The following is an 18,464-nucleotide window of genomic DNA, read 5'->3' on the forward strand; positions in this document are numbered from 1 at the left end:
TATATGAAAAATGTTCATCATTAGATAAATGCAAATCAAAACTACTCTAAGATTTCATTTCACTCCAGTCAGAATGGTAGCTATTATGAAGACAAACAACAATAAATGTTGGTGAGGATGTGGGGAAAAAAGTACACTCATACACTGGTGGTGGGACTGCGAATTGGTGTAGCCAATATGGAAAGCAGTATGGAGATTCCTTGGAAATCTGGAATAGAATCCCCATTTGACCCAACTATTCCTCTCCTCGTTCTGTACCCAAAGGACTTAAAAACAGCATGCTACAGGGACACAGCCACATCCATGTTTATAGCAGCACAATTCACAATAGCTAAACTGTGAAACCAACCTATATGCCCTTCAATAGATGAATGGATAAAAAGAATATCGCATATATACACAATGGAATATTACTCAGCACTAAAAGACGATAAAATCATGGCATTTGCAAGTAAATTGATGGAGTTAGAGAAGACAATTCTAAATAAAGTTAGCTAATCCCAAAAAACCAAATGCTGAATGTTTTCTTTGATATAAGGAGGCTGATTCATAGTGGGATAGGGAGAGGGAGCATGGGAGGAATAGATGAACTCTTGATAGGGCAGAGGGGTTGGAAGGGAAGGGAGAGAGCATGGTGTTATAAATGATGGCAGAATGTGATGATCATTTATTGTTTAAAGTACATGTATGAAGACACGAATTGGTGTGAATATACTTTGTATACAACCAGAGTTATGAAAAATTGTGCTCTATATGTGTAATAAGAATTTTAATGCATTCTGCTATCAATATAAATAAAAAAGAGAGAAGAATGTGGAATCCATTGGCCTATGAACTGAATTTAATTCATAGGTGTATTTTATGGACAATTTATAATTGTTAAAAATTGAGTGAATTTGGCAACACTTGTGGCTTGTGGCATTTCCTATACAAATCCAGATTTTCACTTTTTTTCCATGAAAAAAATTAACAATATTCAATTGGGGTTGATTAAATGTTGCCCTTGGGGATAAAGATGAATGGTATGATTTTCACTATACCATTTTCCATTCAACACTTGTTTACCATCCTGGCCCTAGTAGGCATTTGAATTCTCTTTGTGACTATAATATTAATTAATCTTATATGGGTTCTCCAATTTCAAGATTTATAACACTTAATATTATTTCATTTAGATGTATTCACTTGTCTGCACATATTAATTAAATGTTAGCATTACTCTCCCCTTAAAAAGAAGAATTTGGGTTATTTATTTTTGCGGTATAAGGGATTGAAATCAAGGGAATCGACCACTGAGCTACTCCCAGTCCTTTTTATTGTTTATTTTGAGACAGGTTCTTGATAAGTTGCTGAGGGTCTCACTGAGTTTCTGAGGCTGGCCTTATCCTCATGCCTTAGCCTTCTGAATTGCCTGGATTATAGTCATGCGCTTACTATGCCTGGTAGAATTCAGGTTTTGAAAAGCAGATTATGCTCACACATGGATGTTCTTGTTTCATTGTATAGTAATAAATGTTAATGAACTGTAAATATTTACTTAGCACTAATTTACCAAAATAGATGTTATAAATATTGACTACTACTAGAAAACCCACCACATTTGTGATATAATAATTACAGCAAAATATTTGTATATGGTTCTTCTTGGTAAAAAAAAAAAGCACAAAAAACTTCTGTAATTCTTTAATATCATAATGAGATATCCAGGATGGCCACATCTACTCATATTTACTTCATCTTAGAACTTGGTAGTATGGCTTCAGACTTGCTGTATTAAATATTTCACTCAGTCAAATTGCTAATACCAGTGTTGACATGGTTGTTATTATGTAATCTAAATAACTTTTCATCAGCATTATTTGATTTCTTTTTTATTTGGTTGTTACTGCCTATTACAGCTCTCTATTCCAAACAATAATACATAGTCAAACTTTTAGTTTACCTTTGAATTTTGACTCTTCTAATTTACTTGCCTAGATTTACATAGAAAAGCTACTTCCTGCAATCTGTACACATGGAAAAATAAGATTACGCATCCCATTTGAATCAAATGTATGATATGTCAAGATCATTGTAATGTTTTGAGCAACTAATAAAAAAATTAAAAAAAGAAAAGCTACTTTTGTTTTCTATTTCTGTTACTGAACATAACCTTCAGCTAACTAGTATGTGATTTATCCTACAAAGCACTTCCTGTCACTAATTTTTTGATTTGAATGACATATACTTGTTTTTAGTGAATTTATGCAAACACATGTAATAGACACATGTTCTTTTCTTTAGTCTCAGATCAAAGTTATTTATTACTGTTTAATAATGATGAGGGTTGGGGTCACTTAAAATTGTCAACTATACATGGGGCGTATTTTAAAAATATATTTCATTTACAATTACAAGGCTGTTTTTTATGAATGTAATATTGAGAATCATATAAATATGACATAATATTCTTAGCCTTTTTCTCTTTCTCTATGTTGTTTCCCCAGAAACCACATTTAGTTTCATGGTTTCACATACTATTTATATATACTTACCACTTCCAAACACAAAGATCACTTCCAATGTGTATTTTACAGCCCTGACTGTCCACTGAGACTTAGTCCTCTATGAATTATTGTCTGTATGATATTTTCACTTTGATGTTTTACAGGAACTACAAAACTAACATTTTGAAATTGAACTAATCTTCCATCAACTTTTCTCATGCCTCTAGTTTCTCCACCTGAAAATAGTTTACGATTGTTAGGACGTTTTCACATAGTCACCCCTATCTGGAAGTTGGCCAGGAAAGGGAAAATGGGGAATTGGGATTGTGCTGGTAACTAATAATATCTGGCTCAACCACCTACAAGCTATGATACTTTTGGAAAAATTTAATGTCTTTGTGTCATGTTTTTCTTATCTGTGAATCAAAATAGTGCCTACAAATAGTAGGTGCTTAGTAAATATTAGTGATTGTTTTGTTGCTACATAGCCAGTAACTCCAAAACATAGTGCCTTAAAATAACAATCTGTCATTTTTCAGGATTACACTAGTATTGGCAGACAAGGTTTTGTTACTAAAGCAAAATGACAATCTGAATATCTGTAGTTCATTGCACAAAAATAATCAAATAGCAACAGCATTAATTAAATTAATTAAATAAAAGCTATTCTTTATAGTCAAAGGCTGCAAAGGTTCCAGAGAGGACAGGAGTGATTTCTAGTTGTCTTCCCTTTTCTGAGTATACCAGAACTTTCTTTTGCATCAGAAATGACAGATATGCGCATAGAACACCTTAGAACTAAGGAGTACAAAGTGGAGTCTTGCCAAAATTTCTTATATTGTAAGCATATTGTTAGAAAACCAGCACCAACAGTAAAAACCTTCTTGAGTCTCACTAACAGCATATATAAATCATCCATTTCACTGTTGTCAATTAACAATGCTTATAAATGGATACAAACCACTCCAAAACTTACTGGACTCACAATTACAAAACAAGGCTATTAATAATTTCATGCCTTAACCAGGGACCAATATTTTGTAGATAGTTTTACTAATTCTAAGCCAACTGGACTTTCACAATAAACTGATTCTCTGTGTCCAATGGGCTCAGTTAGGTAGTTTTGTAATCATGTGGTATCAGCTGGAGTGACTCATTTGGCATTCATTTGGGGTTAGAGCTGGAATATCCCAGATATTTACATGTGTCGCACTTCAGATGGGTTTACTGTAGCAACTGGGAGCTGACTGGGCTTTGGTTTCCTTCCAGATAGTTGGACTTACTAGATGGAGGCTCAGGGCTCTGAGAATATGAATGTGGAATATATAATGCCTATTAAGCCCTAAGCTCAAAAGAGGGACTGTAATTTCCAATGTATTGTCTGTCATGTCAAGTCATAAGCCTGCTTCAATTCAAAGGGAAATGGACACCATCTTTTGATGGGATATGTCATGGGGATATGTCATGAAATTACAAGGTTATGAGGAATTTTGGGTGGCCATCTTTGTAGACAATCTATCATGACTTCTTGTTGTTATAATTATTGTTTTATCTTTACTACAACTACTCTATAGTCAAATAATTTAGTGCCCCTTTCCTGGATTTTTGAAGTATCCTTTTAATTGGTATCTCTACTTCCAATCTTACTCCATTATTCTTCATAGGTGTTTAGATTTATCTTCTTAAAATGAAGCCTGACAACTCCTCCCCCAAATAGGCAAAGGTTGTGAATCAGTATTCTTTAAGGAAGTATGCAAATGGCCAATAAACACATGAAAATATTCCCCAAATTATTTATCATTAGGGAAATGAAAATAAAAGTCATGGTCATTTATTATCTTACATCTACTAAGATGTTATTGTTAGTTAGCTTTTCATAGCTGTGACCAAAAAACCTGAGATAATCAACTTATATGGACAAAAGGTTTATTTTGGTTCATGATCTCAGAGGTTCTCATGGTTCTTTGCCCTATTGCTTTGGACCTGTGGCAGCCTTGTACATCATGGGTAGGAATATGTGGTCAAGGAGGCCTGTTACCTCATGGTAGAAGGGAAGCAAAGAGAGAAGAGACAGAAAGGGTCAGGGTCCTACTGTCCCCTTTAGGGTTATATCTCCCATGACCTTTTCCCACTAGGCTCTATATCCTAAAGGTTCCAACAACCCCCAATAGTGTCCCAGGCTGGCAAAAAAGCCATTGACATGTGGGTCTTTAAGGGACATATAAAATCCGAATTATAGCAAGTGGCTTTAACAAAAAAGTTTTTAAAATGGAAAATAGCAAGTGTTGGTGAGGATGTGGAGAAACTGGAATCTTCATTCCATTGGAATTTATATTGCTGGTGGGAATGTAAAATGGTGTAATCTGTATGGAAAACAAAAGGTTACTTTAAAAAAAATTTTTTGATGGTTCTTCAGGCAGCTAAGTGTAGAATTATTATATGACCCAGTAATTTTACTCCTAGGCATAAACTTCTTCTTCAGGACCTTTGAACATTCTTTTTATTTTTGGAACTGGGGATTGAACCCAGGGGGGCTTTGCTAGTAAGCTATATCCCCAGGCTTTTTTATTTTTTAAATTTTGAGATAAAATGTCACTAAGTTGCTGAGGCTGGCCTGGAACTTGCTATACATTTGCTTCAACTTCCCAAGTGACTGAGATTATAGGTGTATGCCACCATGCCTGGCTGCACATACACATGCTTTTTATTCTACCAGGAATGTGATTCTGACCAATTTTCCCATGGCCTTTGCATATGCTTCCATAATAGAAATGCTAATCCTTCCATTCATTTTAAAAGAATCTCCTTGTGTTTGGTTTCAGCATAAATCATCTTTCCTGTCCATATTCTAGTATTATTTTCTATTTCAGCAATTTATATCCTTTGTGGCACTAATTATAGTTTGCAATTTGTTTTTATGTGATTAGTTATTATTTGTCTGTCTTTTTACCTGGAATTTTCATTTTATGAAGGCAGATCTCTATCTTGTTACCCATCTAAAGCTAGCTTGTGCCTGACACATTAGATAGTTCAATAAATACCTTTAAAAGAATAAATATACAACCAAAGAAATTTTGCTCTGAAATATAAAGCAGGATGTATTTTTATTAATAGGCCAATGAACATTTAATATATTTTTTAATTAGTCTTTTCATAATTTCTGTAGTATTGCACTTTTGTAATACTCATTGAAAAAGAGGAGGGGCTTGGTAATTAGTCAGATCTTAGTTTGATTTCTGTCCCTACTGATTGTGTATAAGTTACTTAATTTCTAGTAATCTTATTTTTTCCACTGGGAAAATTTATGACTAGTATTGTCTACCTTGCACGATTTTTAAGGATGAACTATCACATAAAAATTGTATCAAGTATAGTGCTGGCCACAGGGTGGTGCTCAGTAACTACAGGGAATAATGTTTCTACATCTCATTTGACAGAAGGATCATCAATAGGAAGAACTTAAAACATTATCTGAGTGTTGATTGCAGAGAATTTTATAGACCAATAGAAAACTCTAAGCTAAAACAAAACCTTTTTTTGGTAACACCTAAATTGATGCTATTAAAAAAATAAATTTTTTTCCTTTTCTATGCCCTTCTGTAACATTATTCCATTATACTTTGGATATCAGCTAAATTATACTTGAGACATCCACAAGTTAGATACGAAACTATAACATGTAGAAATAAATGAAAATCTTAAAATTAGAATTCCTTCTGTATCTTACTGTACCAAATCACATTTGGTAATTATTACAATTTCCTTAGTTTTAGTATTTTTTATTTAGTTCAGTATTTGAATAATCACAGGTAAAGTTTACTGCATAGTTTTAGGTGCTATATAATTTTATGATGTTCCTGTGCAAATATCAAATCTTGAAAAGTATCTTCTGCATTTGAAATAGAGAAGCAGAAAAGTCAAGAGTTATGGAGCTAGAGAGCCATGGTATAGGTTCAGTCTGAGTCTGAAGACCTGAGAACTTGGAGTACTAAGGACAGAAGATTGATGTTCCAGCTTTAGCAGTCCAAAGGGAGACAGAGAAAATACACAAGCACTTTTCTTTATTCCACTTTTGCCTTTTAAATGACTAGCTTGAAATCTCTTAGTCTACTAGAAAACAAAAAAGTATGAAAGACTATTGAGATCATTTGAAAAGAATTGAGACATATTAAAATATTTATTCACTGGTCAAAATGGGATAATGTTAGCATAAATGAGCAACACAACTCCAATAGATTAATTAAAATATTGAAATCCATGAATTTAAAATTTAAAAAATTAAAATGCTCACTTATGAGTATTGGAGAATGCAAATGGGAAAAACCATTTATTTTACTTTTCCTATATGAACTGTTCTTTGAGGTAAATAGAACTGATGAAGTAAGTCAATCTTTATAAAAGTATTTCACCCAACAGATGAGAAGTTATAATGGAATTATAATTTCTCCATTTTGTAACCCAAAAGTGATTGTACTGAGTGAGGACAGCAGTTTTAAGTCTCAATCCTGGTTGTGCATTAGAATCAACTGGGGAGCGCTTTCCCCCAGATAACTCTTGTGCAGAGAGTGGATTGAAAACCAGTAATTTAGTGTGAGCTTTTTAAAAGCATAGCTCATGCTTTATATATTAATTTATACCAGTGCTTTGCACAAAGTAAGGTTTTAGTATTTTAAAAGCTGAAAATCATAATCATCACTGATGATGGCTCCATGTTAGAGGAATCAAGGTAAAGCCGTTTGGGGCTTTCCCTACTCCCAGATTGCCAGCACAACATCTGATCCAATGGACGATTATACTTCAGATTTTAAAGAAAGAAGGCCATTCTTATTATATTGCAGATGAAAAATGCCATAAACTTGTTTCCATAATTTTAACCCTGTGTTTCCTTGGCAAAATACTCTTAAGATCTGGGCCTTCTTTGGAAATGATGCTGTGGTAGCAACTCCTTTGGGCTTGGCTATGATTCTTTATTGTGCACAAGAATCAACTGTGGGGCTTATTTAAAGTAGATTCATGGGCATAATAAAATGCTGATTCACCAGATCTCAGGGTGGTGGGTGGCAATGTCTTAAATAGGCCAATTTCAATACAGGTGATTTGTTGACCACAGTTTGAAAAAGCAGGGTAAGCTCCCCAGCATTTTCAGCCTGTGCCAAGGGCTTGGTCTTCTCAAGGTCTTGATGCCTTCTTTATAATGGTGTACAGAGACCTACCCTTCAGTGGTCAGTTTTCACAAAGCCTATTTTGGAGCTTGTTTCAGATTTTCTTATTAAATTCTAAAGTTAAACTGTTTTGAAGAAAATACCTAATTATATTGTTCTATCTTATTTTAACAAAGCAAAGTTCAGTAACTTCAGGAAAAAGCAGAAGATAAGGAAAAGGAAGTATTTGTTGAAGGATTCATGATTTCATTTGTTCAATCCCCAGGACCACCAAAAAAAAAAAAAGCTGGGGCAGGCGGTGGGGGCCTGGCTTAGTTGGTAGAGTACTTGCTTCTCATTTTTACTTTTATGTGAAATATTTTCCCTAAGACTAACTATGGTCACTTATCCTATTATTAAATTTTAATATTTTCTTTATGATTCATAGTAATGACCACTTACACAACTGTTGAAGACAGTGGGAACATAATCTTTGTTTATTTGTTTCTGATTATTTGTAACCATATCTGTCTGCATAGGTAAAAGACAGCCATTCCTTATGTGTAATATTCCACAAAAATAAGTTAACAGTGTATATTTTAAGTTATGCTCTCTATATTTCTATATTTGATGCATATTTAATAGGTTTATATATAATAAAATTATTTTTCTACATAGAATTATGTAGAATTTTCTTCCAAACTTACTTTATTAAAAGTTGATAGATAAAACTATACAAATTTGCTTAACCAAGGCAAGGCAAAGAAGCCTGTTGCTATACCAACTGTTATCAAAGCAAAAACCTCCCCCTTCAACCTTGGTAAAGGGCCAGTATAGCCAACCTGCCATTGTGTTAAGTGGATGAATATACTCATTACCTGGCCATCTGTGAATCCAAGGCACTGGAGGTGTGGCTACTCCAGAGTACAAGCCACACATGCCTAGTAGGCCTCTCCTGGGGCACTCTATGTTAAAGGTATACCCCATTGTTTGACTATATTCCACATAGGTTTCACATATGCATGTTATAGGCAATGGTGCAACCAAGTCACCAGGTCAGTGGGAGACGTCTGCTTTAACCACCCCTTTCTAGCCAAATATCTGCTTTGTCATTCATTGGGGTAGTCAGCTGACCCCTGCCAACTCCTAGCACATTTTTTTTCTTTCTGGTCATGGCCAGTAACATGCCCTATAGTTGTCACTTGTTGCTGGTGGCCTAGCACCCAGAACTCTTACTAAAGAACTTGCCCCCTATACATCACACAACTGTTGTACATATCACTATGGGGGTTACTTCATTTGGTTTCATTTCCAGACAGTGTATAGCTCAGCTATTTTGTCTTGTAAAAATATCAAACCAGACAGTGTCTATCTGTGACTCCACAGTTACCCCTGTCTACATATGTGGTTGTTCATGACTGGAGACATTAGTGTACCAAACACTGAACAGAATAGGTGTCTTGCCTTCAAGGTATAGGCTTGTTTCTGGTTTTCCTACATAGGTAACAAGTCCTACAACATCCTGAAGTGTCTTGTCCCTGTTGACTGCTAGCACACTTGAGCTCTCTTGGCCCCTGCCAGTTCCTAGCACATTTGGGTGTTCCTTTGGCCTTTGCCCAGATCCTGGAACACTTGGGATCTCTCTGTTGGCTTGTGCTGGCTTCTAGCATATCTGGGTTTTCTTGGCTCTTGTTGATTCCTAGTACAGGACCAATAACATATAGCACATGGGGCTCCCAGAAGCCTTGACTTTTACAGGCATAATAAGAAAGCAGTTGGGAGCTTTGTTGGCCTCTGTCTGAATTATTTTCCCAAGTCTACCAACTCTGCCTGACAGGTAGAAAGTGATGAACTTGATTACCTGAGCTGGCCCTGCCAGTAGCTGCCTATTGGAGCCATAAGCTGCTGCTCTTTCATTTTCTGCATTACCATTGGCCAGGATTGTATTCTTCCTTGTCCTTTTCAGATTCCATCAGCACTATGAGGGAGGCCAAGGGGCATTTTCAAGGCATAAAGATCCTCCTCTAGCAACCATATGCTGCCTTCCAAGATTTCTTTTTTTTTTATCTTGCCACTCCTTCATCTTGGCAGTCTCTGGTAAAGCTACATCAGTTTTTGCTCTCAAAACTAAAAGAATCATTTATGTCATGGCCCCAATGGCCATGCATGCTGCGCATCAGTCCATCTCCATCTTGTCTGCACTGCTGTTGTGGAGTGTCTATCTTTGACACAGATGTGTGGAGAGCTGTGACAGAGAATGGGAGAGCAGTGTCTGAGATTGGGGTCTCTGATGATCTCATGGCTGTGGCATGCTTGGTACCTGGGGATATTTCTGTGCAAAGTTGCAGGATGCCTAGTTGCTGTGGTAATGCCCAGCATGAGGAGACTCTGTGCTAGAGTCTTATTAGCCTGGACCTTGATCTCAGGCACATAGCTCCTGGGAATAGAGAAACTCTCCTGCTAGACAACCACAATGTTTCACAAGTTCTGCTATTCCTGAAACTGCTCCCCTAACAGTAACTTTAAACAATGGACTTTCTTGAGAACTACACAAAACTTCTAACATTGCACAACGCAACTGTAGAATGTAACTGCAGAATAAGCTGCATAATGTTGCTAGCCCTGAAACTTCTCCTGAATACAAAGAATAATGCATAGTTTTTAATCTGTTAATGAGACATATATAAATAAAGATTCCTGGCATAACTCTTTCCACATGCTTCTCCATTGGCTCCACCTGAACACAGCTGTATCTTCAAAAGCATCTATACGTGTTTGAGTCTTTATTTTTCTTATCCCCCTTTGCCCCTTGCTGGAACCTGCTTGATTGACTACTCTGGTCATGGCAGTCATCTTTCTCCTTCACTCCAGGCCACTACTTGGGATCTGCCACTCCATTTACAGTCTGACTTGTTGGTTCCTTGTTCACTTTCAGGGCAATCAGAGGTCTTTTCCATGCTCACAGGGAATCCATCCATTGTATCCCAACTCTCCAGAGGAGTCTATGCTAATAGGACCTCCTTAACGAAGTGCTTATGTTGGTTGGTGGCCATAGGTCTCTCCTGTCTGCCAGGGTTGAGGTATTGCTCACTCTTATGGGATTCAGCCAACTACGTCAATTGTCAGGGAACAGATTCAGGATCCCAGGAGGTGGAAGAAGATGCAAGGTGCAGTTGAGAGAGTAGATGTTCTTTATTTAAAGGTGGCAGCAGCCCCTAGTCTCCAGTTCTATCTTTATTTAGCCCCAGCCAGTTTCATTTAGCTCCCTGAACCATTTAATAGTTTTTTAAAATATGCAAGCCATATGAAGAATGCATATTGCCAACAGGTGCATGCTCAAAAGCAAATGTTTCTGACGTTGAGTACATATACTGAATCAGGGTGTTCATGACCTTGGCTGTAGACTAAAAACATAACCTGTTGGAAACCTTAGGGATCCTAAATATAACCATTTTGGGATGCCCTACACTGCACTTTCCAATTGCTCTATGGTTTGGATTCAACAGTCAGAGTACTGCTTCTTAGTGAGGCGGTGACAGAATAACTTCACTGAAATTCAATATTGGACAATTAGAGAATCATAAAGACACAGAAATCTGGGTGCTTTGAACAGAGGACTCTGGAACCAAGCTGGTGGTGGCAGTAGTGTAACACAAACTGAAATAGAAAAACAGTGGACAAATTTGGTATGGGGAAAACTTATAGAACACAAGAATAATTGGAACTTAGTTTAACTAGAGGCTGCATAGAGAACTGATATTCAAAAATTGCTCTGTGTTTCTGAATTGGCAAGCAGAGAGCTAAAGTTTGGAAACATTTTGAGTCTGCACTACAGCTTGCTGCTGCAGGAGCCCAGAAGATTATGGCAAATACTGCTATACTTTCCAGGCAGTTGCATATCAGGTGGCCTAGTGCTTACCTAGCAGAACATGGTGGAAACAGGTACTAAGAAAATTGTACCCAGAGGGATTCAGGTCAGAGATATGTAGGGGAGTGCCACTCTCTTTCCCTCTGCAATTTGCAGCTCACATGACCAGCTAAAGAAGGTCCAGAAACTGAAAAGGTGGTTGCAATTACACTTAGAGTCTATTCCTGGGAAAGCTAGATTTATGGTGGATTGTGCAAGAATGGTGGAGGGTTAGTTTGTTTTGCCCTATAACTAGAGTTCTTGCAGTGAGGTGAGGCACTGAGGTCCACCAGAGATTGGAATCTGTACAGCCCTACTGATATGTTGATCTATTCTCTCTGTAGCAGATACCACCCAACAAAGTTCCAAAGGTCTGACCAGAGCCAAATCCCAGCTGCCAAAGCTTCTCATTTAGAATTCTGTAACAGAGTTCATCAATTTAGTTTCTGGACAAAACTCCAAGTGTCAGTTCTTCCCATTATATCATACCTGTTCTGCTGAAGAGAGAAACTGAGAGCTCTCAACCAGCTTCTGTTACAGGGTACTCCAGGTGGCAGCTCAATGAGCAACACAAAAAGCAGAAGAGTTTCTCATCCCCAGTCCTTGCTCTTTCTAAGGAATAAATAGCCCAAGAAGAAATGAAAAGAAGAACAATCTTTCAAAGGCAATGAATATCCAAAGGTTTTGACTACCTCAGTAGAGACAATATTTTAATTTTGCATTAAGAATTGCCTCCTTTTTTTTTTTTTTTTTGGTGTTCTTGTACTGATTGTTTTGTAGTTATACATGCATAGAACTTGTTTCTTTTTCATTACCTTTATTTTGTTTCTTTTAACTATTTTTTCTCCTCCTTTATAGCTGTCACCTGCTACCTATACTCTTCTGATATTCAAAAATTGCTATACTCTTCTATTTGTATTTTGAATATTCTAAACTTTCTTTTGTCTTCCAACTCCTTTTCTTTTCCTTTAGTGAACTATAATTTTATCATCTTTCAGAACTATTCCTGTCCTCAACATTTATGTTGTTGTAGTTATTAGTACTGTGGAAGGCATAGTTGATACCTGCTGTATTATGTATTGTGGGTGTAATAATTAACACCTGCTGTTTACTTCAGTGGATCTAATTCATGGCTATTTATTATTGCTACTGTTAATTTCTGACACTGCCATTTCTCTTTTTTATGGTAATTAGTGTTGTAGATGTGATAGTAGGCACTGGTATTTACTTTACTGTTTTATATTATTCATTTCTCTTGTTTGTTACCTGTTTTCCTGAGAGGTGCTAGGGATTTACTGGGATATATTAGTCAGCTTTTTATTGCTGTGACCAAAATACCTTAAGAAATTTAGAAATTTAAGACCCCTAAAAACATGGGAAAACAGGCAAACAAGCCTCCACCCCAATCCAAATTTACAGTTCTACAAAAAGAATCCACAGATATTGAAGGGAATGAAATTCCAGAGAAAGACTACAAAAATTGATTATTAAAATAATTAATTAACTAAAAGGTGATCTGAGCAATGAATTAAGGGTGAAAATATAGGAGGTAAAATACTATTTCAACATAGATATTCTGAATAGAAATTAATCAGAACTCCTGGATATGAAAGACACAATAAATAAAGTTAAAAAAATCAGTTGAAAGCATTAACAAGAGATTATATTTTTCAGAAAAGAGAACTGCAGTCCTCAAAGGGTCTATGAACTTGAGCACTCTTTTATACAGTAAAGAAAAAAATAATAAAAGACTATGATAAGAATGTACAAGAACCATGGGAAAACATTAAGAGACCAACTTTAAGAGTCATTAGGATTGAAGAGGGCATGGAGATACAGAGTCATGGAATTAAGAATCTTTTCAGTGATGTAAAAGACAAATTTCCAAAGCTTAGGAATGAGATGGACATCTACCTACAGGAGTGGAATAGAACCTCACATAGATAAGATCAAAAAAGAACCTCTCTAAGACACATCATAATCAAAATGTCTAAAAGAGAATAAGGATAGAATATTAAAAGCTGCAAGAGAAAAATATCAGGTCACATTTAGAGGTAACCAATCAGGTTATATTTAGAATTTCAGTTCAGACTCTGAAATCCAGGAGGGCTATCAATGAGATAATCCAAGCTCTGAAAGAAAACAATTGCCAGCCAAGATTGCTGTATTCCAAAAGCTATCATTTAGAATCAAAGAAGAAATAAATATTTTCCAAGATAAAGATGAATAAAAATAATTCCTAACCAATAAGCAAGCACTACAGCAAATACTTAAAAGAAACCCCAGAGCTTCAGAAATAATGAAGCTTACTAGAACAATTTAAAAAATGAAAATTGAGATCACATTAAATATATGAAGGAAGTAAAAATGGCAAGTAATAAAACATCTCTTCATAATAACTCTGAATGCAAATGATTTCAATTCTCCAATTAAAAGACATAGAGTGGCAGAGTGATTAAAAACATGACTTGGTTGTGTGTGGTGATACATACTTGTAATCCCAGATACTTAAGAGACTAAGGCATGAGTATTTCAAGTTTGAGGCCAGCTGGTACAACTTAGGAAGACTGTCTTGTAAAATAAGGGCTGAGGATGTAGCTCAGTGGTAGAGCACCCCTGGGTTTAATCCATAGTACCACAAATAAAACAAAACACACATCAAAAACAACAAAAAACCATGACCCAACCCTATGCTGTTTGCAAGAGATTGATAGACAAATAAATTTACAGACTGAAAGTAAACAGGTAGAAAAATATATTTTATGCAAATAGAGTCAGAAAATAAGCAGGAATCACTATTGTTATACCAGATAATGCATGCAGATTTCAAGCAAAAATCAATCAGAAGAGACAAGAAATGTCATAATACTGGTAAAGGGAACAATTCAACAAGAAGATATAATGATAGTAAATATTTATTCCCTAAATATTGGTTCACCTCACTACATAAGACAATACTTCTTAATACATACCCTTTTTCTCATCCTGCACAAAAATCAATTCGAAGTGTTTCAAGGACCTAGAAGTTAGAGCAAAAACACTGCAACGGCCCATAGAAAATGTAGAGTTAACACTTTAACATACTTCTGCAAGCTGACTTTCTTAATAAGATTCTCAAAGCTCAAGACGTAAAGTCAAGTATCTATGAGTGGGACAGAATCATATTAAAAAGTGTCTGAGCAGCAAAAGGAACAAGTACGAGCATTAAAAGAATGCCTGAAGAATGGGATAAATCTTTGCTAGATACTCCTTTACAGGGTATTAATATCCAGAACTCAAAAAACTTGACATGTGCACACACACACACACACACAAAAAAAAAAAAACAACAAAAATGAAACCAAAGCATTTAATAAATGGACAAATGATGTAGACACTTATTTTTCAAAAGAAGAAATACAATTGGCCAATAAATATACGAAAAAAAATCAGCATCCTTAGCAATCAGGGAAATGTAAATCAAAACTATAGAGATTAAATTTCACTCCAGTTACATGGCAAACCTCAAGAATACAGATAACAATAATTGCTGGCAAGATATATAAAGTATAATAATAATAAAAGGGAGATCTGCAGAGTTGAGTAAGTGGGCCAGGAAGAAGATAGGGATTGGAAGGGAAAGAATGGTACTGGGGATTGAGATTGATCAAATTATGTGTATGTATGAATATGGCATAGTGAATTCTATAATTATAATGCACCAATAAAAAAATAAGAAATAATAAAGAACTTAGTCTCAGGATTTACAGAATTAATTGTTCATCTATTTTAAGGTATTTACTTAAAAGCTCAATGTGGTACATCAAACATTTGTGCTTAAAATGTTTCATAAAGCTAATGTGTTGGAAAAAAACTGCAGGCTATTGATTAATGGAAATTGAAAAGAGCAAAATTTTTGTTGTTGCTGAGGATTGAACCCAGGGCCTTGGACATGCTGAGCCGGAATTCTCCACTTAGCCCTAACCAGACAGTAAATTTTTTATGAGGAATCTAATTGTGTACTTTTACGTGGAAGAATTATAGAAGTCATTTAAAAATATTTCTTCATTTTAATATTTAATCATTTAAAGAGGTGAATAATTTTTTTCTGAGCTTTATCAGTAGAGGGCAGCAAAGTTTCAGGTAGTGTTTCAGATTCAAGGGTAGCTTTGCTAAGGAAAATTTTCTTTTTTGTTGCTCTTAAGAAGTTTGTTCTGGCTTAGCTTTTAATGAAGTGCTTTGGTAATATCATATAGGAATTTGCTTAAAAACTCTGTTGCTTTGGTTCAGATATTTATTCAACTCTTCCCTTAGGTGCTATATAGATCCTTTCTTAATGAGAACATGTATTTCTTTCTTTCTGTAATTTAGGGAGTACCAGGGCCTGGAAGATATGACATTAAAAGTCAATTTCAGAAGACTGAAAGTGTGACACCGAGTGTAAATGATACATCCCTTGCTTTTCTTTCTCAATCCCAGGTAATGGTCTGTAGCCATTTTCATATATAGAGTCTAATAGGCATAATGTGAGGCCAGCAACAAATTCAGTGGTGTTTAAGAAGATTATGAAAGTAAAAGTGGTCTTTAAGCAAATTGGAAGTGGACATGGTCTGGGCAAAACATAATGCCTAAAAACGTGGGTAAAATGAAGTAAAATAAGATTAGAAGGTGAATATTTGAATTAAGCAAATTTGCATATGTAAGCATTCAATTCAGATTATAAGAAAGGTCTATTTTACTCTGAATTTTAAAATGTACTTTGCTGATGAATATGTAACCTATGAGGTCATGCATATTTTTCAGAGTAAGTTCTGTGGAACCTGGCCATAGGTCATATCTACAACTGCCTCTGGGACCTCCTTAATGATGCTGCAGTTATATCATATATTCTGCAGTAACCATTTTATATTCTCCAAGGAATATACTAAGGGATCTTGAAGGTTGATAAGATATTTCTTAGGCAAGACTGTTAAAATACTGGCAACATTTTTAATGTTCCAGCCTCCAGACCAAGGTAATTGTGATACTTATATCTGTGTAGAGTTCTGATTATGTTATTTAACTTGAGAAGGTTATTAACCTTCAGCTGAGTATAGATGACTGCTTTGGTTTTATTTTACTTAAGAGACATCTCTTGGGAGAAAAGTATATGGATTGCAGGTATATTTTGTAGATATAATTAAGATGTCTTTTTAATGGGTTAGATGTTATAGTGTGGGACAGGGAAGAATCAAGAATGAACATTAGGTTTCTGCCTTGAGCAACTTAATGGTACTTAAGGAACTACACGCGATGGGTCTGTGGGGGACAGGGTTTTTTTGTTGTTGTTATTGTTGTTTCTGTGTGTATATGTGTTCTTGATTTTTTTAAAAAATACAGTTTTGTAGCTAGAACTCTGTATTTAAGTTATTTTTGTTTATCACATATATCCCTAATTTTTTATCAATTGGCAACTATCATATTTTAAATATATTTTCAGAAATGGAAAAGAAAAAAAATGATATCAGTATTGTTTAAGAAGATATGTAGAAACAAATAATGGTTAGGTGAAAGATGTGGAGAAGTTAATACCAATCATGACTATCTGATAGAGATAACGTTAGTGTTTAATTGAACATGAGCAGCTAAATAATGCCATTAACAATGTAGACTTAGGACACAGAATTTCTGGTTATAGGAATAAAGACAGATATGTTTCTGGGACAATTTAATCATTGATTAAGGAATTTGTTCAATATTTTACATTAATGCATTAAATTACATTGCTTCTTCAAGTATTAAGTTTTCAAACATACTTTTATAACACTGGTTCTCAGATCTGGATGTGCATTAGAAATACCTGGGGGGATTTTAATACATTCACATGACCAGGTGCTAACCTGCCTTTCTACTCTTTCTCATAGAGAATGATTCAGTTGGTCTAAGATAGGGCCCAGTTACCAATATTTAATGCCTCAAGTGATTCTAGTATGCATCTGGGGTTTGGGATGATAATTTTTAAACATTATATTTTACATATGAATAGTAAGATGGTATTTAGAAAAAATTTAAATAGCTCTTTTTGATACTTACAGTAATAAATTATTTTTGATAATGTTAATATTTACTTGTTTTACAAAGTAAAAAAGAGCACATTTGAAATACTTACCTTTTGTAAGTAAGAAGGAAGAATAGGAAGGCATACTAATAACCACTTTTCATATATATATATATATATATATATATATATATATATATATATATATATATATATATAAAATAAATCAGAAATCATTGACATTGATTACTTATAAGGGGTGGTAAGGAGATATAGTGGAAACACTGGTGTGCTGTAGCTTACTTGTACTGTTTCAGAAGCCAATTGTTAATTTTCTATGACTTTTGTAAATTGGTTGCTGTTATGTTGGTAGTATGAAATTAGCCATTGCTTTGGGCATAATTACTTCATGGAAATCAGAAAATGTTACAAATTGAGGCACTTTTTTTGTCAGTGGTTCAGCATCCCATGGGACAGAATAGAAATGGAAGAAAGCAATACTTCTTTTTTATATTTTTATCTTTTATGAATATATATTTTGTCTTTTGGAGGCATGTCAATGTTTCATACATTAAAAATGAAAATGAATCAGTAAGAATAGACAAGGATTAAAAAACCCCTCTGGAACTGAAAGAAAATGGAAGCAAATGAGTGATTGTATTCCAAATGAATTCCTTTAACCAAATTGAAAAAGGGGAGGGTTGGGGGAAGAAGGAATAATCCAGCTATCCACAGTATTTGACTATATCAGTCTTGGATGGGATTGGAGGGATGGGTAGTGAGTTTAGCATTGAAGACAAATTCTGAACTATTTTCAGTAGGTTGGTGTATTGGAATGGTATGGATAAAACAATCATTATAGAGGTAGCACAGTTTTAAGCAAAATAATTGTTATTGTGAACTAGGATTTTTAA

The 18,464-nt window shown here is 35.1% G+C and overlaps 1 protein-coding gene across 1 annotated transcript in view; it reads left to right on the forward strand.

Moving 5' to 3' along the window:
• Stpg2 (sperm tail PG-rich repeat containing 2) overlaps positions 1-18,464 on the forward strand; it is a 567,583-nt gene that overhangs the window by 130,060 nt on the left and 419,059 nt on the right. Inside the window, exon 7 of the mRNA XM_034636578.2 lies at positions 15,885-15,992. Coding sequence (XP_034492469.2) covers positions 15,885-15,992 — 108 coding nt within the window. The remainder of the gene's footprint in view (positions 1-15,884; positions 15,993-18,464) is intronic.

This window comes from Marmota flaviventris, chromosome 7 (assembly GCF_047511675.1).
Source record: "Marmota flaviventris isolate mMarFla1 chromosome 7, mMarFla1.hap1, whole genome shotgun sequence".
Classification (NCBI taxonomy): Eukaryota; Metazoa; Chordata; class Mammalia; order Rodentia; family Sciuridae; genus Marmota; species Marmota flaviventris.